General features: G+C 40.4%; 1 protein-coding gene across 4 annotated transcripts in view; it reads right to left on the bottom strand.

The window, feature by feature from the left end:
• The window catches only part of LOC111658251 (membrane-associated phosphatidylinositol transfer protein 2-like), a 41,800-nt gene extending 22,992 nt beyond the window's left edge, over positions 1 to 18,808 (bottom strand). The window contains exons 1-2 of one of the 4 annotated variants that reach the window (XM_023410708.2): positions 18,050 to 18,808; positions 1,730 to 1,971 (exon numbers count right to left, since the gene is read on the bottom strand). In XM_023410708.2, coding sequence (XP_023266476.1) covers positions 1,730 to 1,807 — 78 coding nt within the window. In that variant the 5' untranslated portion in view covers positions 1,808 to 1,971; positions 18,050 to 18,808. Of the gene's footprint in view, positions 1 to 1,729; positions 1,972 to 2,305; positions 2,413 to 18,049 lie in introns of those variants that run through there. The other 3 variants (XM_023410704.2, XM_023410707.2, XM_023410705.2) reach the window with 3 other exon arrangements.
• Positions 18,809 to 20,887: the final 2,079 nt, after the last annotated feature.

A 20,887-nucleotide genomic window follows, 5' to 3' on the forward strand; every position in this document is an offset into this window, starting at 1 on the left:
AGTGACTAGTTCGTGCAGTCTTGAAACGTCTGCTTGCTTTGGGGCATGTCTGCTGAGTCATGTTCCCAACCATCTACACCTCAACTGGATTACCTGTCTGTTTGGTACACTGGGGGGAGGATATGAAGAGAAACAACAGAACAGACAAGGTTGTCAACTGAATATTCTGAGACCAATATACTCTTTATGGACTTGTGCTGTACTCATCAAATATTATTTCCATTTGTGCAGACAGGACAAAGAAATGTCTGTATGATGCAATGCTACTACAACTAAAGTTGGTATTCACAGAATGTCAGAAACACTTTCAAGCAAATGGTTTTTATAGTACAAAGAAAAAAAAGGGGAGGCCCATTGAGGCAATACAGGTGAACAGCAGTGTAGCTTGTGTGGTACTATTGTTATACCAGTGGGTGGATATATTAATGTTAGAGTACTGTGTTGATGTAAACGCTCATTAATTTGGGTGTATGTTTAACGGTTGCAGGAGAGACCTCTCTGTGGGATGGTCAACAGCTTGTAGGAATGCTGGGGTTTTCATTACACAAGACATAAACTTTCACCTTCTTCGCTGGAGCTGCTCCCTGAGGGCTGCAGCTGCCATGTATGATCACCTAACTGAAATATATGCGATGAGTATAAGATGGGTGACGCTTGAGTACATGTACTTCAGGGTCCATATTTTGCTTTGTGTTGTCTATAAAGCTAAACTGATGTAAACCCAACATAAATGTGTTTCCTTTAACATTGCACTATGCATATTTTATTCACTTCTAATGGTTATTTTTTCCTGATTGAAAATAATCTCCTTTATTCACATTAACAACACAATATAGTTCTTTAAAGAAGCAAGACACACTAAACTTGGCAAAATGCCTCAACCTGATCAAACAGGCTTGTAACATCAACCTGCTCTTCAACAAATGTGAAATTATCACTTGTGCTACACATTACATAACCATGCAGCCATGCCAATGTCAGCTTGTGCCCTAAAACTTCAAAGATTTAAACAGAAAAATACACCTAAATGTCTAAATGTGTAAAACATGATTAAACAATAGTAACTAAATAAATAATGCTGAACTCAAAACTGTGGTAAAAATACAGTCTGAGTCATTGTGATTATGCTCCATGCCTCTCCTGTGTACCGCTGCTCACAGTGCACCTGGCAGTACCACTGGATTAAATAAATCCTCCTTCATGTACACATGCCACATGAAGAGAAAATATGTTGCCACATAGGATAGCTAAAGCTGTATAAATCACTCTTTCCTGCTAGTAGCTGTAAACCCTAAAGCTCTTACACAGACCCTCAGTATCCAGCTTAGGGCCTGGTTAGACAAATGAAACTGTTTGACCAGACAAAGCAATATGTCCATCTCCGTTGTCAAATATCTGTGTGCAGTGAGTTTGCAAGGAATCACGGTGCCCCCACCCTCCTTCTGAAAAACATTTAGCCTATGACGAATGGAAACAGCCAGCCTCAGAGTTTAATTTGGATAATCTATCAACACACAAGCTCCCTTTGTTCCATTACTCCACCAGCGTCAGACACCATGTGACCAATCATTTCATAATTGGGCACGCTGTAAATCGCACTCCTGAAAAATCCCATGTGAATTTATCTCCTCTTTGACTACTTGTTTTCATCCCCTGGTTTCTGCATCATTTAGACGTTTTTGGACGGATGGGTGAGAATTTTGTGAGCAACATGGCGTTGTAACCTCACCTGGATCATATACAGCTGGGCGATACGGTACTCCTCCACACTCATGGGCATGGGGATGCGATACTCCTTGATAAGCATGGTGAATCTTGAAGAAAGGGGGAAGGGGGATCCAGGGGAAGACTGACAAGGGAAGGGGAGAGGGAGGGACAGAGGGAAGGGAGGGGGAGAGGGGACAGGAGAGACTCCGGGAGCTCCTATGTGTGACTCTTCAAATCACCAGCTGAAGTCCACATTGATGGTTCCTGTGGAGGAAGACGCAAATGAAAGCATGAGGTACGTAAGATGTAAATATATTTGAAAATAAATACAAGCATCTGATCAGTGGTGTTTGTTATAGTCAAAGCCAAAGTCATGTAGTCATAGTCAAAACATGATGTTCAGCCTGATGGTGGATCTCAACAATGGTTCTTCAAACAGCTCTTCATTAACATACATCACACAAACGCAGAAACCAACTTCAATCAGCAACAAAATTCATTATGAGCAAAAGATAACAGCAAACAGACTAATTTCAGAAGCTGCAAGATTCCTATATTCATAACCAAGGACAAACATTCATTCTCTTGGCTCACGCACAGATGAAGAAAAGAGAGGAGCTGGAGCATCATTCAGAATATGTGCTCAATGTAGTTACTGTATGTCTGCTCCAAGCCTTGGCATCCAGGACGAGCATCAGCGTTGTGTCTCCATCTAGCATTTCAGATCCAAGTAAGGCACTTCCCAGGATAAACTTCTCTTCTTATACACAGGCCACAGCTCAGTGTGTGTGTGTGTGTGTGTGTGTGTGTGTGTGTGTGTGGCCGGTGTACAGAAAGCACCCGTGCCTTGTTGACGGTCCCAACAGCCACCCTGTCTTTCCCAGGACTTCAGCACCATCACATGGGGGGCTCACTCAGCATAAGAGGGATTATGGTTTGGTGGGGAGCATTACATAACATTGTAAGAGCCCCCTGTGCATGATTGAGGTTTCACAAATAGCAGTCTTAGAATTACACAAAGCATTGTTTTCAAACCACTGGGCAGATAGGGGTAGGTGTGGGCTATACATACACAACGAGTGGGTGGCGTGAGTTGCAGAAGTCTGCTTTGACCGCTGTGGGAAGAACAACTCTCCAAAGCAAAGCAAGTACAAAACAAGATCATGACTGTACAGCACTGTACTGTGCTGTAGTGGGAGTTTATCTAAATTAAATATCACAGGTGTCAGATGAGGTGACACATTAACTGAAGAGGAGTCAATAACAAAGGGGAAATATCCACTAGTTGAATGAACTGTTCTGTCAAAATGAATGATGGCACACACAAAGTAGCATTTTTTTTTTTTTAGTCTTAGAGGGGGAAAAAATGAACATTGTTACAGGCTGAATGAGTGGTTATGTTTTTATAGCATTTTGAAAAAAAAGCTTCACACCTGTTAATAATTAAACAACAAAGATTTAAAGCTCAAGTTAATGAAGGGATAGTTCAGTCTGTGTTCAGATACGACTGGTGGAAGCACAGTGGACAGGATCTTAGTCACAGCTGAGGAGATTGTACTGTATTGTACAGTATGTGTGAGGGAAGACAACAACACTTTCCAAATGTGACTACACAGCATTGCATAACCCCAATATTCACTCTTTTCTGACCTATGGCAGCAACTGGACCTCACTTTGGAACCCAGTCAATATGTCTAATCACACTGATATTCCTATTGCGTCATTTATCTAGTGAACAAAGGCCAACTTTGGTGAGGGTCTTGGTCCTCCACCTATTGAGTGCTCAGCTCCACAACTCTGCACTGAAGACACATTCACCTAATGTGTCTGACACACTGCCAGGACAAAGATACAGCCTGTCCAACCTGGACCAGGTGCTCTCTGGGAGGTGCTCTGGTGAAAAGAGGGTAACTTTGTTTTCAATACATTTTACATAATATCTTTGCTTTACATAGAAGAATGTAATGACAAAATCAGAGCAGAACACCACGTTTTGCTGAAAATAACTGCACTCTTGGGAAAGGCTGGGATAGAACTAGGCTAGCTGGAGAGGCCCAAAGAAAACCTTGTAGCTCAGGAGACTCAGAGGCCTCTAGGTGTTAGAGCCAGACTATAGAGAGGATGGTCACAGTGCTCATCCTTGTTGACAGTGTTGATGATAAACAGCTTCACAATCTACTTGAAGCATGGTTCAACAATGTGGCAACAGCTTGAATGTGGGTTGCAAGTGATGCCGCAACAAACTTTTGAGTGTGTCACAGAATTGCGCTTGGCCAGAGATAACGGATGTAACATCTGTGCTGACTGGAAGTCCCTGAGTGTGACATGGTAAGACAGACTTCTGCTGTCTTATTATCTACCGGAGAATGACCACTGTATGAATCAAAGCTCAGCCAGCTGCCACCGACTGGCAACCCACATACAAGGAAGTGACACCAGGTATGCAAAGAGAGACGGGGAAAGCTACAGGCAGCATAACAGAGGGACGCCGTACAGTCATAGCATTACTCTATCCAGCAGCATGTATTAGGAGCCTGCAGTGATGATAGTGTACAGGGATGTGTAAAGATGCTGGTGCATGCAAATTATGTTACCATTTTTTTATTGGTCAATTAATTTTTAGTCAGTAAAATGTCAGGAAATGATGAAAAAGTCTAATGACAATTTCACAGGACAATGTATTCAAATAGCTTGTTTTGCTCAAACAACAGTCTAAAACCGATGACAATGAATTTTCAATATCATCAATTAGGAAAAAACAGCAAATCCTGACATATGAGAAGCCTGAGCCAGCAGATGTTTGGTATTTTTCCTGAATAAGGATTCAAAATATATAGATTGATGTCAAATTCACATCAACATTTGTTGATGCTACCCCGTGCATTGAATGACTAGCCTGGACAAAAACATTTAGAAGAGACATAAACATATTAAAAGAAATCTTGTTAAGCAGAGATTTTATGTTCATTGTAGTTTCAGCTTTCCCCTCCTCACAATCTGTTGTTCGTGTTGAGATAAGCCATTTTTATGTTTAGTTTCAGCACTGTTTTTTGTGAAATATGAAAATCTTGCAGCATACTGTTTTTCCAGTCCATCTGTCTCTTCTCTTCTGGCTCAGGGGAGCAACAGCCAAACATGGACATAACTAAACTGGCTCCAGCAAAAATGTGTCTGTTACATATTTTGTCTGTGTTTATTATAAGTGTCAGTTTGTGATGTGGATACTTCAGCTTAATTAAATGATAACACAGCATGTACATATTTATGCTTTATGGCTGTGACTTAGATTTAGTATGCAATGATATGCGATAGATTCATGAGGCCTTCTGACTTCTCCACAAATATAAATCAATATGTCCCCTCTAAAATTAATGCAGTCTCAGATCTATCCTGAAACGCCATAACTCACTGATGTTTAAACCTGTATCTCTCTGACTCTTTCCTTTGTGACTGATACAGATGCTGTGCACAGCAAAGGACCTGTAATGCCAATCCACCAGCAGCCTCGAGAGAGTACTGGCACCATGCTTGACCCAGAAAAAAGCCCTCTCACACACAGAGCTTAAAAATAGCCCGGTCACAATAATCCTAGCATACGCAAGCAGAGTGCTTGACGTTGTTTGTTCAGAGAATATGCTCATTCCCTTCTAAAAATACAGTCTCTGCCCCCCTCTAGGCACTGACGCAATAGCAGCACACGCCAATGCACAGCGCTCATCACAAAGCAGCCTCCAATGTTTCTGCTCCTGTTTCAACAAAACTGAAGCCAACGATAGCAACAAGATACTTTGAGTGGGACTGAGTTTTGTACCTTTGCCCAACACAGTTTTCTTAGTCTGTTGAATGCGTGGCCAGCTGTGGCAGGACCGTGCACCCTGAGGTGTATAATGCTGCAACCACCTCATCTGTGACCCTCTCAGAGGGTATGATGAACCATCAGAGGTCCTCCAGGCAAGAGCATGACTGTTTAAAATCACAGGTTATTTACTTTCATATCTATTTCAAAGCTGAATTGGACAGTAGAAAATTAGCTAAAAGCAGGTCAATCTACTGGAACCAGAACCAGAAAACATGATGTTTAACGCCACAAGAGCCATGAGGACGGTGCCTGTGAACAGAGCCGCATCTATGTGACTACAAGAGCTGGCATAAACAATCAAGCGCTCGAAATGTGCACATCTGCTCACCTCTAAACAGGGATAAGTGTCTGACTTAAACAGATGAAACTGCTTACTCCACAGAGCAAAGACTGGATTATCCGTTACAGATCAGAGGCACTTGCTTCCACCTAAACATTAAATCTGCCTTTCTGAGATCCATTTTCCTTGCTATCACAGGCTGTTCTGAACCACAATAATGGAAAGTTGTATTACTAATTCTGTCTGATGGTACAACATATAGCTTAGGACTGAAAGCTATATGCACAGCAAACAGGTTGGCCACAGGACAGGAAGCAACAGCTGGGTGTTGGTGTCGACAAAAAGTAGAATATTGGGGGGGGACTTTTTCCCAAAGGCCACAATGGTGGCGCTTCTTTAAATTTAGCCATGTTTTCACTTTGAGGTGGAGCAACAGAGGAGGTGATGAATCCCAAGGGAGCTGGATCAGGAGGGTTAGTGGTGGCAGCGGCAGGAGTTCCCTCATGACTGACCAGATGCAAGACCCTTTTAAAATACAAGTGGAAAATATTATCCCCTGGACTGCCTAAAATACCATGGATCCGTTTCACACGGCGTTGCCTTGACATTGCAGAGACAACTTCAGCTATGACAACCGCTGCAAACACAGCCTCAGCCTGTGACAAGAACCCTTGATTGAGCTGATGGGTTTATCCACCAATCCAGTTAAAATGTCAAAAGGCTTAAGACAATGCTGCTCGTGCTGGGCTACGTGCACTATGTGGCCAGATCGTGATCTGCGATGACCAAAGAGGCCATGAAATATATTTCAAACAAACATACTGTAGAAAGATTAGACTTCTCTGTCCCATTGAGTATCTATTAAAGGCAAAATATGAGGCATCATTAATCAGGGTTATAACTGTAATGAATATAAACAATTTCGCACAGATTACTGAATACAAAATTGCGTTACACCCTATAAGATCACCCCCCCTTAGGGCTTAATGAAGAATAAGAAATGCACCCTTCCCTCCAGACTGAATACTTTTATTCTCATCTACAAAACTATCTACATTAAGGTGTTAAATGGTAACTTGGGGAGCTACAACCATTATCTATACTACATTTGTGAATGTGCTGGATATTAATCAACCATTTACCCTTGATTGACCCATGAAGATTCTTTTCATCTACCCTTTGAAATACTCCATGGGAGAGCAACTTAATATATTTCTGCACAGTACACAGGTGTGGTTTGGGTGGAGGCTATCTGACAAAGACCATGTTTTGCTTTGTTTGACTTCAATAAAGCCCCAACGGGGTGAGCAAACATTAATTTTTTCTCCATATTGAAAAAGCAGAAGAGAGGAGGAGCAAGAGCAGATAAAACTCTCACAGTAATCCATTATTTAATCCTCATCACAGACTCGATTAAACTGAGGCTGATCATACAAAACAGACCAATGTAGATGAATCATAATGTGAGCCCCTAACATCAGATATCTTACTATCAAAGATGAGTACACCACAAACAAACGCTGCATCAACATGAGTAACCAATGACACTAGCAGTGCCATATGCTGGCAGAGCGGTTTGATCATGTAAAATGCAAGAGATAAAAAATGAAAATCACAATAAATAGTGGTGTCTTATCTTGTGCCACATACTGTAACTACAGTTAGCTCCATGATGCGCCCTAGAATAAGGCCATCACTCTTCCTGTCCCTAAGGCCCATGCTCCTCCACAGGCTAAGAAGGTGGGATACACAACCTGCCCTTGTTCTTTACTCATCACCACAGTACAAGATGAAGCTAAAAATATGTGACACCCTGTGAGCATCTCCTCCATGCGTTCCTCCTCCTTCTCGTCGTCCTCTCCCTCCTACAGTAGTCCTGCAAGTAAGAACTGCTTCTAAAAATGATCCTCGTTTACGCGGAGAGGGAACGAACAATAACCACAGACACAGCAGAGAGTGTGGTGTCATGAGGAAAGCAGAACTTTGCAGAGAAGATTGCTGAGGATAAATAACCAGCCAAACAAATTATTAATCATCAACTATATGAGCTGCCTACAGACTAGGCAAGACATTCTTCACATGTATGGCAAAAGATAAATCTAAAGTATATCACAACTAAAAATGTTACATAGAACAAAACACGATTATAAAAGCAAGACACATCTTGTTACAATGATATAAGCTATTTTTGTTCTTTCCAACTAACAAATATATGGCTGGACAGTGAGTTTCATGAAAATAGCTGTACAAAACCTCATGGCAGATAAGTAAACATCTAAAGCTCTATCTGGAAAATAAGTAAAGTTTTAGATTAGATATCCCCACATAAATAAATCTGGTGCCCAGTCACTGTTGAGAACTTTAAACTGCTTTAATAAGTGGAGTCATTGTTTTCTTATGCAGTGGTGCTCATCGGCCCATCGTTTTCCAAAACAAGCCTGTTACATACCAACTCTATCTCTAATCAACGCCACAATTCACTCTGAACTCCAGAATTAGATGACCTTATATGCAAATTATACTTGGATTAATCAGTTACGTGCCAAGGTTAAATGAGGATCTCCCCTCGCTGTATTTCTCTCAGAGCGCTCAGACAGCCTAAATCAACTGCGCAGAGAGCAGTCTTATGTAACTTGGACAGATACAGAAAAGGAAGTCATCGCTACCCTAGCATTTTGTCCACCCCATTAGGTAATTTGCATAGCCCACAGACAGGAAATGCTTTTGTAGACTTACACTATTTCTCTTAAACATCTCCATCAGACCCTCTATGAGTGTTTGGTAGCAACAGGATGCTGATACAAATCAAGGCCTTCTTGCTAATGTGGAGCCTATTGGTGAATACTTGCTCACCACTGACGGCACAAAAGCTTGGCTCAAAGGCTTGGAGGAATAACAACTAATGGATTTCCAGTATCACTGCCACTATAAAAGCTCTGACAATAGTGCAAAGAGGCTTTGACTCTACGAAATACTACAGTGACTTAGCTGAGACTGCGGTGAGACAATACCTACATTATCGGTCTATGGCAGAATCCAGGCAGACTCTCACATGTATCAGAATTCATGACCTGACTGACAACCAACAGTTTGCAATAACTCAAAATTCCTTAGCATGGGCATTTGAGATGAAAAGTACCAAATGTGTCTGAATGTAAAATGAACAACAGTGAGTCTAACTTGTGTTATTTGCATGGTGCTCTTCAACACCTGGAAACATCAGGAGCCTGGATAAATGTTAGATATCCATGAGCTCTGAAGACAGTCTTCTGTCTTCTCACAAGGAGAAAGATGAGGCAAACTTGTCAAATGTGTGTAGCAATTAAAAAACATGTTACTTTACATTTCAGCTGTGGCATAAAATCAAAGTAAACTACCATTTTTGCTCTGTCTATTTTTAGTTTTCCCACATTAAATAAAAACTTCAGTAGCACTCTCATAACTGGTGATCCAATTTTTTTTTAATAACTATGTCGAACAAGAGAAATGAAATGGATTACACTCCACAAAACTTGAGAAGAAAAATGTTTTGCCTGGGGCCAAAATGTATTCCCTTTCCTGCCCCTTTATTCTCTCCATCATTGCTTGAATGGGGGGTTACCATGGAGACACAGAGGGCCCTTTCCTTATTGGTTGCCAAGATGAAGTCAGAGTGACGAGGAAAGTAGAGACCAGACGCTGCTGGGGCTGATACTTCTTCCCTCTGTTTCTCCTGTCTCCACTTTCACTTTTGTCAGTCTCTTTTCTTCCCCTCCACGGCTCATTCACACTGAGCTCTTCTAGCTACAGCAGCCGCCAGCAACGCTCACTGATTCTACCATATTGTCAAACTAAATTTATGCTACTCTGACAGACGTAGATGACAGTTCTCTATAAAACAGAATGCAGGATTAAAATAAAGTGATGGGTGTGACACACATTAGCTAAGCCATAAACCTAAATATGGCTCTTTAGGTTTCACAGACTTAGCTTGCTGGTTTGAAAGCACTTCATATTTACTGCTAATACTGTACTCTGGTCTAAAATACTGTCAAGGCAAGCCTTCTACTACCTCACTTCTACTACCTGCATCACTTGGAGGGCTAAAAATGCCACATCCTTATAATCCAAGCTCTCTGTATATGGTTTAAGATTTACTTAGTTGACTACTAATAGCTCCGACTTCAAAGATTTAGTAGTGAGTTAGAAAAATGTGCACAAAAAGAAGAATACCAATATTCAATTTATTGAAACCTTGGGAAGAAATTGTTGGTAAGAAATTGTCCTAATTTTTCATGCTTCAGTAGCCGAGAGGAAAATTGATCAGAAAAGTCTGGTGTGTACTGGGGACAGAGGAAAAGAAAAATATACAAGCATCAGCCAAAATGGAACAGTGAGAAACTAGGGGGGAAAGGGAAGTTTAAATGGTGTTAAATATGTGTATTTATCAGACAGACTAACTCTTATTTTTAGTTTTTTAAATGTGAGGGCAAAACTTCTTTCATCCAGAGGGATTTCAGTTCAAGACAGAACATTTTACCCCCTCAACAAGTATACTAATATAAGACAAATCTCATGTTTAACTGACTGTAAAGCACGAATCCCAACTCTGACCTTAACACAACAATCTCCACCTGTCTCAACTATTTGCTGTCATACTGTGTTCTTCTTTCTTTAGTTTCTGCTTTAAAGACATCTGAAGTCATAAAGTCATCGGTTGTGTGGAGTAGGCCTGCACTGATTTAAAGGACACCATGCATCAAGGTAAATTAGCTGTCAATGATAAGAAAGCTGCTCATAAAAAGCTGAGGCCGTCTATCTGCCCTTTGGTGAAATACCTCAAACCCTCTTGTGCAGCACGAATAATGCAGGCTTCCCTGCTTCCCAAAAGTGACCATAGACAGAAGCTGTCTCTCATACTGACCATAAAAGGCCATTTTCATAGATGCTCACAGTCCTATGACTTTGGCTAACATTTCGATGGGTTCTGAGGTCAGGTTTCCAGCTCTGTTGAAAACCAGGCTTTATCACCTTGGGATTTTATTATGAGAGTCAGAGACTATATAAACCAGAAACTTTATCAGTCTTTCACCATAAAGGATTCTGACATCTGTCACATAGAGACACACCACTCCGAATGGAGACGTGATGCTTTGTCTGGCAAATGGAAGCAGAGACTGGGCATAAACCACAGAGACTCCTCAATAAAAGCCTGTACACCGGGAGGAAAAAGGGAAGAGGTGAGGGAGCGGCGAAGAGGGGGAGTTGGGGCCTGAAGGAGTCTATTTTTAGCCTCAGAGAAATCAGGTGTCTGCGGCCAGTGGAAAAGAAAGGGGAGCGTGGGTAAAGTGACATGAAGCAGTGCTGTCGCTTTCATTTTACATGATCCATGTGAGTCAGAGAGCGCTGCAAGGGCTGGGGGTGGGTGAGAATAAAACAAAAACAAATATAAAAGGGCATATATGGTCCATAGTGACTAGAAACAAGAGAAATGAATTAAATGGGAAAACTGCAAGGATAAATAATAGAATAACTCAAATAAAAATGTTATTTATAGACTTTGCTGGTCAGCCACAGCATCACAATTAATGTTGACACAGAAATGTGCGCAGGAAGAGATCCACTAACTAGCTTTTTCAATGACTAGGTATCGTAAGCAGCATTTCTATTTCACATCAGACTATGACAGGACTATGATCTTTACAGATAAGATTAGTTAATATATCATCTACTGGCATCCGGACTTTGCCTCACATAGGCAGATATTGTTGCATCTTTCTGCTAAGAAAGCTAAGAAGTTTCTTGGAAGAGAGGGTCTGTGTCAGAGTGCCTCAATTTCACCTTGTGCACCAGCCTGATGAATAACACCACAAAACAACACCACCCTTCACTGACAGGATGCACATTTGAGTTGACTTCACGCCTTTTCCATAAAATGAAAGACGAGGACAAGGACAATTGACGGTGGTCATCTGCTATAAAAGACCTGAGTTCTTCTTTGGAGTTCACCCACAATGCCAGAAAAAGTGGTGTCCAAAGTGAAGAGGACATGGAGCAGACCTGCACAAAGCGTTCCTCTTTGTCTCATTTCCCAGACACCACCACTGTAGGAACATTAGCAGTGATGTGCCATTCATCAGCTGGCTCATCAGGGATGCGTGGGGACAGGTTGTACCCCTGTTGTCCCTGTCAACAGCTCAACACCAATATTAGCATCACCTGCTTTGTTCAAGGGAGCTGAGGTGGGAGGGCAGGTTCGGGGAGAAGGACAGACTCTCTGGAGCTCGAGGTGCAGAGAAAACACAATGTTCCATTCAGTGCTTGGCTGGCACCCAAGTGTATGATGGAGTCTCGTCTGAAATATCATCATGATTCCTGATTGTCCGCTAAAGATGAATTAAAGGAAAAATTAGACCTTCAGATAACCAGCCAGCTGGCATAGCATCCCTATTTTCCCCTAAGAGGAGATTATAAATTGTAGAGGATGTTTTTCTGGGCTGCTTCAAATCCCTAATGGGTGTCCAAATGATTGAAAAGACATAAAATTCTTCAGTTTACACAAATATGTCACTGGGTAGTGAAATTGTTTCTACTTCATTTGGGGAGCCCTGAGAAATCTTTTGCACTACTTACACATAGATCAATCTGCCCAAGTTAGTCAACATACACTCTAAATATAAGATAGTAAAATTATACTATTCATTTCTGAAGGCTAGTGAGGAATTTTTCACAGTGAGAATGGTCCCTACCTGATCATTCAGACAGGTCAAATCTTGCTCAAATTCATGAATCCTGTTCAATATCTTACTGTAAGCTCATTTAACAAATTGCATTCCCACATTAACACGCCAAGCTATACGATAAATGGACCTTTATAATATCCTAACAAAGCAATCACAGGAAACTGGCCAATGTAACTATATGAACAATTCACCAACTGTGAGAAATAACCCGCAGAGAGATTATGGGGTACAAGCTTGTTTATTTTAATGATAAAATATAAGACTATAAATAGGGAAGTTAGGAATATATTTCTAAAAAGGGAAAATGTAAAGCTACTCAATTTCTGTCACTAACCATGACATCTTATCAACTAGCTTTTAAGATTATTGTCTTGGGTGGGACAGTGATTGTGTGCACATGGTGGGTGGGATACAGGATGCAGGAGATCAGTATGCAACAGACACAATACACAAACTAATGTCAGTCTTGGTTTAACATCTCATGCAGATTGCATTTATTATAAGCTGTTATGGAGTGCAAAATTTTGCTTTACCATTAGACATAAGTAGGTTCCCTGTCACCATTTTATTTCGCCATTTCCTAAAAAAGAACCTGGTGTTGTGTAGTATAGGCCTAAGTCGGGGTGCAGTGCAGTGTATAAACAAACAGGAAGTAATGTTCCTCATCTAGCCATCATCATTATCCAGTTCCAAAGTAGATATCAGGTTGATCATGACAACGTTTCAGTTGGGTACAGGGAACCCAGACGGTTAATTTGAGAGGAAATTTCCATTTTAAAAAACAGTCACATATATTATCACCTTTCCTGACTGTTCAAATCATATTTGTATTTCAGGACAAGACATGAATTCACATCTTTAAACCCACATACCCGACTGAACAACCCTGAGCAACCACTGGGACGTTTACCTAGTGCTACTTCCTGCTCAAGCACTCCTGACCAAACAAGCTAATAGTCCTGTCCTCTGACAGACAGTAAATAAAGACAAAGAGTTATTTACTGACGCTGCTTTGCTAATGATTAAACACTTTAAAAGTTATTCGAAGAAAATGCACTCTAACTTGCACACCCTTACTTTTTAAAATCCCCTCTGGTGTTGTCATTGCCCATAAAAATCAGTCTCTATTGACTGTCAAAGAAATGACGCCGACATGACATGAGTCTTTGTACCCTGGAGTTATAAGCTGTGGGTAAAATAATTTAGACTATACAGTCCAAGACAACATGAAAGGCTTGTTGTGAATCACATTTAACACCTTAAGTATCTTTCTGTAAGCTCATTTAACAAATTGCATTCCCACATTAACACTCGAAGGTGTAGAATAAATTGATATTTATAACATCCTAACAAAGCAATCACAGGAAACTGGCCAATGTAACTATATCAACAATTCACCAACTGTGAGAAATGACCCGCAGAGAGATTATGGGGCACAAGCTTGTCTATTTTACAGCTAGAATATAAGAAAACAAGTAAGGAAGTGAAGAATGTAACCTAACCCTAGCTTCTCCATCTGTCACTATCCATGGCATCTTATCAACTAGCCTTTAAAATTATTTTCTTGGGTGGGATTGACAGTAATTGTGTGTATATGGTGGGTGGTATGCAAGGTGCAGGAGATCAGCATGCTACAGACTTCCAAGAGAGACCTCCATATCGTCCTAAGAGCCAAGACTACACCACTCCTCTCCTTAGATTGACCAAACTCTGCTAAATGTTGTAAGGAAATTTCACACAGTAACACCAATGAGAGACACCTCATGACACCAATATTACGCAATGGAGATGGAGCAACATGGTTAAAAAAAATTTTAAATTACCACAAAAACAGGCAAGTAAATTTATGATTACATCCTTCAGTGCAACATGTTCAGCATGTAACAGTAGTTGAATCCACACCACGCTGAATCTTCTTAACCTTTTACCTCTTTAGTTAACTCTTCAAAAAGCCTACTGTTCATTTTATGGTGTTTGTACCATGAGTTTTTCTGCTCTTCCTGTGCCAGTGATCTCATCTGATAATCAGCTCAAATAGTACAGACATGGAACAAAAAGATGTGGTAAGCAGCTGAATACGTCATTCAAACTTTAACTGACAGGAAGTGAGTCTTTTCTTCTTTCACCGACTAAAATGTTGTTACTCAACGGCTGTGTACTCATTTGTCATTGGTTTTCCTACTAGCGACAGGATTATTGACTTATGCATAAAGTCAAATACAAGCAAACTCAAGATTGTAAGAGGAAAACAGAAGACCTGTCAAATGTAAGGATAAAAAACATACTCTCACAAAGATGCAGTGCCATGAATACTCAAACAAAGCTGGCACACTTGCTCACAAGGTATGGACTCCTCTGTCAGGAATTTTCCACTCCACATTCACTCAGACATACAGTATATATTTACATATTCTCCCAGGGTTTTCCTCCTGAACATCAAGAGGTTGTAAAGCACTCCTGTGAATGTATAACATTAGAGGAGTGGTGGGTCATTTTCGTCTTACAGAAAGAGACCTGTGTGACACGAATAAGCAAACATTAGCTTAGGATCTGAATGTAATCATTCTCCTCATTTATCAAAAAAGGTCATGGAAGAGTCTCCCCTGTTGCCCTTTGTGTCAGCTTAAAAACAGCTTTAAGTCAAAAAATACTACTGGTGAACAGGGAACGAAACAAAATCACAATGGACTGATTCATAATTGTCTCCACTCCTCCTTCAGTAGTGTGATACTGTGTCTGGTGTATTAGATTCAAGAGAAGCACCTGAGAGTTAAAGAGCTATCGGGTTGCAGCTTGTCAACTACAGTCTTCTTCTAAGATTCCTCGGCTTACTGAAGATGTACTAAAACACGATTAAAGAAAAAGCAAACAAACAAGCAAAAGAAATGCTTTGCTATAGAATGATACATTTAATTTTCCTAAATTAAAACCAGACAAGCATGTAAAAGTCCCATGAATGATTATTCTCAAAAAGGAGGGATGAGAGTCTAGTAAGCAGTTTTCTGGGGGAGGGATATCACCAATTCCAACCATATTCAACATCAACATAATCTCAAGTAGTTAACTGAAAATTCACTTAAAATAATATGGGCAACAATTTGCTGTAGGTGCATTTACATGAAAAGAAACGCAAAAATTCAAACAAGCTTCTTAACCTAAAACATTATATAAGCCTCCTCTCAAAGATATCTGTCTTACTCTTTTAAGAGGAGCTACAAATTCAAATTAAAACAGAGTGCTGCCAATAAGATTAGAGTGATTAGACATGTTGTCGAGTTAAATCTATCCAACAGCATGGCTCAGTCCTGTTGTCTGCACTCACAGACTTGCAAATATACTCACAGTATGTATTTATATAGGAAGGTTAGGACTAAGGTGAAATCAGTGCGTGCTTGTGAACTCTCTTAAAAGACCTTTGAGCCCTATATGCACCTTTCTGCATGTCTGTAATGCTTCAAACCTCGCTTGAGGGAATATCCCAGAATTCATACTGGTAAGAGTGAGGAACAAATCAGACCTATCACTACTTCAACAAATTGCAATATTAAAATACCACTAATACTCTAAAGGAGACCATGTCATAGAATGACTTCTTTCTTTTACTCAATTACAGATTAGAAAATGGGAATAAACTGTGTTCATTGACAAAAAAGAGACAATGATTTTGCTGAAGCTTGAAAGTCACACAAGATTTTCAAATTTGCATTGATAACACAGCCCTGCCCATGTGCCACATGTGTAGTTGTGTGAGTGCGTCTGTTGGGGGGAGGGAAAGCAGACCAGCAAACTGGTTTGACAAATGTCTTGAAGAGCTGCCCCTTTTACAGCAGAGAAAACACTATAGTATGTCAAAGGACCTAACAGGTTTGAATGGTAAAGAAGGATGTGTGCCCTCACATGAGGAAGATTTGAATTCTGGGTCATCAGTTATGCTGATGCTGTAATCGATGGCCTTCACTTCAAGCAGTCTGCCCTTAATCATCAGAGCAGCACTTCAGTGACTGAAGAACAGGCAGCATCGAGGTGTGTTTATGGTGCAGTTGCTTGTGATACAAATTAATGGCATGAAAAAATATCCTGGTAGTCAGAGAGACTTTTTGTGTGGTAATCTTTAGAATCAGCAACAAAATCAGCTATATGTGTTTCAGATCAAAAATGAGGAACATAATAATATGGTCTAAAAGCAAAAACCAAAAGTGACTCAGAAGAAAACAATCACAGTGCTTTAAAAAAAAAGCACTGTGCAAACTGCACTTCCAATTAACTTCATTACTAAAGTTTCTGTTTTCATGTTACTTAAAAAATGACAAAGTCAATGAAATCTTTAAGATCAAAGAGCAGCTGATCCTGAGTTGGTTACACAACACTGACAACCGTTAATGGCTTCCAGGAGGCAGGATGCAAGTTTTAACATGTCAAAGAGACATTACACACAGTGTACATATTAGTACAACACTCTTCAGGCCCAGAAACAACACAGTAACCTATGTAGATTATTGTGTTGCATTTCTCCTGCATTTTTTTCTCCAACAAGATACTCCAGGTGCATGCAGGATCTTGTTCTTTTCAGGCTGAGTGATAAGTAGCAAAGATAGATCTCAAAACTATCTCAGATTGTAATTCTGATTAAAAGACGAGCTGTGATGTTGTGAGGTTCACAGTGGGGTGGCCATGCAGCAGTTCCTGCCCTAATAACACAGCCATCATCTGGACAAGCCTCCAAGTCAGCACTGCCTCAATGACTCACCCAGGCCTTGCTGAGTCAAGTGGAATGACTCCTGATGCTGAAAAACTCATAAAGTCATATTGAAATAGAAACTGGCCTGGGGGATACAAAGAATAAGCTTGTGACATGCAGGTTTTTCGTTAAGTCAAACACAAGCTGACTACAGCCTATGTTAGATTTGGGCTCTCCTTCATTTCACAGTCGACCTGCTGATTGAGGTCAAAACCATGTTTAGTCGTACATACTATATAATATGCAACAAGGTCCTGGATGTCATCTCAGTGTCTGGATATCACTGTTAAGTGTCTCTGAGAAAGCATGCCCCAACAGGGCAAGAACATGACGCCCGGAAAATCCACCCGTGATTCCAGCAATGCCTATTTTAAAATGTTATTGGAGGCAGTGTACGATAACATCGGAACAGCTTACAGACAGGGTAAGAGAGAGAGAAATATTTAATCATCTTGAACAAGCGTGCCTGTGTGACAGCAACAGGGACATGGCTTAAGAGCACAAAAATATGCCGCACTTCTTCAGGCCAGAGGAGGAAGGCAAAGTTAGTCTAAACAAATTTAAAGGCGACTTATGACAGCAAATGGTATTAAACCTTGTAAAATAAAATCTATTAAACGTGACGTATCCTCGGAAGAGGATGATAAAAATTTGAACTGGAATAAACCCATCGTCAGTTAGTTACCTAGCAACATGGCAGCACGGTAATGACAAATTGATGGCTTGCAATGCTCATCACATACCTGGACCTGATGCACACCAGCGATGCACCTCCGGCTTCACCACACTCCAGCACTGAGCAAATCAAGAGTTCATCGGCCTTTCTCTGCTCTTCGGGGTCAGTACTTTCACCAATTACTCGGCTTTTCCCTTCAGCACGAAGCAGCCGCCGACTTGACGAGGTATGGAAACGATGCCATAACTGAGATGAACGCAACGAAAGTCAGCCACTGATTTCCTTTACCACGCCGTTTGTTTGGCCCTTCAGCAGAGGAAGGGGTGTGGGTACGACATGTAGAGATGATAAGTAGAGAAACATCATCAGCCCGGGAGTTTTTTTTTTTTGTTTTGTTTTTTTTTTTTAAACTGATATCAGCCGCCGTTTCTGGTCGTGTTTACAAAATCTGGCCACATCATTGCGCCGGAGAATCGCACGCTGGATTTCCTCAATCGACAGACAAGGCCAACGTAGCGATGGTAACGTTAAATGTCCTTGAATATCCAAGCTGCCCTCGCAGGAGTTGGCGGCTCGGCTCGTCCTGTAGCGAGGGAAATGGACCGGCTGTGGTCTCAACCCAGCAGCTGCCGCCTCCGTCCAGACAACCGGGAAGAGTGAAGAACAATCAGCTGAAGAGCACCCGCCATCGTAAGTTGTCACTCCTCAAGTCTGAACCGCTGCAAGACTTCACAGTCCTTTCAGACACGACACAAAGTGTTGTCAAGTTAGTCCAAGTGCAACGAGTTTTTCCGGTAGAATTTTCGAAATAAAAGTCGGACCTGCTGCGCGTTTAGGGTGTTTAAAGTTGCAAAATGTGCAATGTGGCCAAAAACGGCTATTTCACCGAGCATATAAACTCGCTCTTTCTTTCCTAGAATGACAATGTCAGGTAATATATCTTAAACTATATTAGCCCCCCTATCTCAAATACAGCAGGTAGCCGCCTACAGTCGCACTCATTCAAAACCTATCTAGGTTAAGAAAGAGAAAATAATATGGTCCAAAAAATAGTACACAGCAGCACTAACACTGACAGGATTGGTCACACAACTTCCGGTGTTTGTCTTTTCCTCTGTGGGCTTGACGAAGCTCTGACCCGCACAGACATTTATCTGAGCAGTTTCGATAGTTGGACGCCTCCTGCTGGCAATGCAGTATATGGTTAAACGGGTATCGAGTGGTCACGTATTTCAGCAGACACAAACATTATTATAGGATGTAAAGTTACAAATGTTAATGTTTTTTGCAGTCAGCGCCTGTTAATGTATCATTCATGCAGACTGATGTGTCTGCATGTCTGACATGCAGCGAAGGGCAAACCTACTTATAGCCAGTTTGACCATAGTTTTAAATGTATCTAGGGATGTCTGCTTTGATAATAAACATTTATTTATAAACAAAGTATTTTTTTCATATATGTGGTGGGGACCTCAAGGTCACAGATTGGATGTCATAGCTTATCAACCTTTCTAATTGACCACTGCATCAACTTTTAACTGTAAATTCTGCATGCATAAAGTATGTTAATATTTCTTGTCAGTAGTGGCATTTTTCAACCAACTCTGAAGCATATCTTATAAGTTGACAAAAACCTGCCTTTAGTAAATTCTTGTTTAAATTGTGCACAGCACTTCACTGTCTTCTTACCTTTCATATTGTATATTATATTTTATCATTATATTTATACTGTTGAGAGTACCTTTGTTTTTTAAAATCTTTGCAGGCATAAAATACACAACCAATCATGTACTTATGTCTTCTTTTTCTATTCCACACAAACATATAGATAATATCATATATTTTATACATCTTACAGAGCAATTGCTACCTGCACTGCTTTTTTTTTATTAAAAAAGGAGAAACTAGGCTGCCACTGCACCTCAGATGGAGAACAGTGAGCCTGTTGAGTTTCACATCTCTTACAGAATGAGAAAGTATTTTCACTGACTGGCCTAATGTTCCATATTACAACAAATGGTCAAAATCTGATCAAACAGCAAAGCTTTGAATTCTCAAGACTCAACAATAATCAGCACCCCCATATCTGCTTTGATCTCTGTCTTCATGGTATGAGTCACCAAAGATAAGAGAGATAGATAATGGTATTCTGACATGGGGCTACACTACATTTCAAATGAACTTTCGATACACAACTTGTTAAAAACCGATTGTTGACAGTTAATATTGTAGAGATTACCCTTTTTGTATCAGTAAACCTCTTACATGAAAAATGTCTAAATCTGATTCTGAATACAGCAGGTTGCACATTAATGGAAAGGTGAGTCTTTTGCAAGATCAACATATGAATGACAAGGTCAAGGTTGAAATGTAACAAAATGAGGGCCAGTATTAATGTGGGCACTAAAGATAAGAGTAATGAGAAATGCACCTCCCCACGTGCAATATCAGAGAGATGTCATCGCAGGTCAACAGAGAGATTGTCTTTTCCGTGTGGCCTATATAGTTTCCTGATTTAATAATTATAGTCTATGTCAAGGGAGAGAAGAGGACGCATTACATCACAGTCAATTTATATCCATATGAAAAAAAAGCTTGAATCGTTTTTGTGATTAAATGTATTTATAGCCTTAAATAGGCATCCACAGTTTCATTAAATAAATTGCACCTTTTTAGGAATCCTGCTTAAAGTACAACAGATAGAAATAATTTAGATATTTAATGTAAATGTAATGTAAACAATAATGTGTGGTGGCACATGTGGCATTGCTTGCAGTGATGAACAGCTGCAACTGACAAACATTAGAAAGTTAAAATTGTATCAAATTCAACAGCCATGTCTTGTGAAGTGTAAAACAGAGTGTGTTATGTCATATGTGACGTGAATGTGACGAATAAATAAATA

Source organism: Seriola lalandi, unplaced genomic scaffold (genome assembly GCF_002814215.2).
Source record: "Seriola lalandi dorsalis isolate HSWRI2012SDOR001 ecotype SW California unplaced genomic scaffold, Sedor1 jcf7180002054427, whole genome shotgun sequence".
In the NCBI taxonomy this organism is placed as follows: Eukaryota; Metazoa; Chordata; class Actinopteri; order Carangiformes; family Carangidae; genus Seriola; species Seriola lalandi.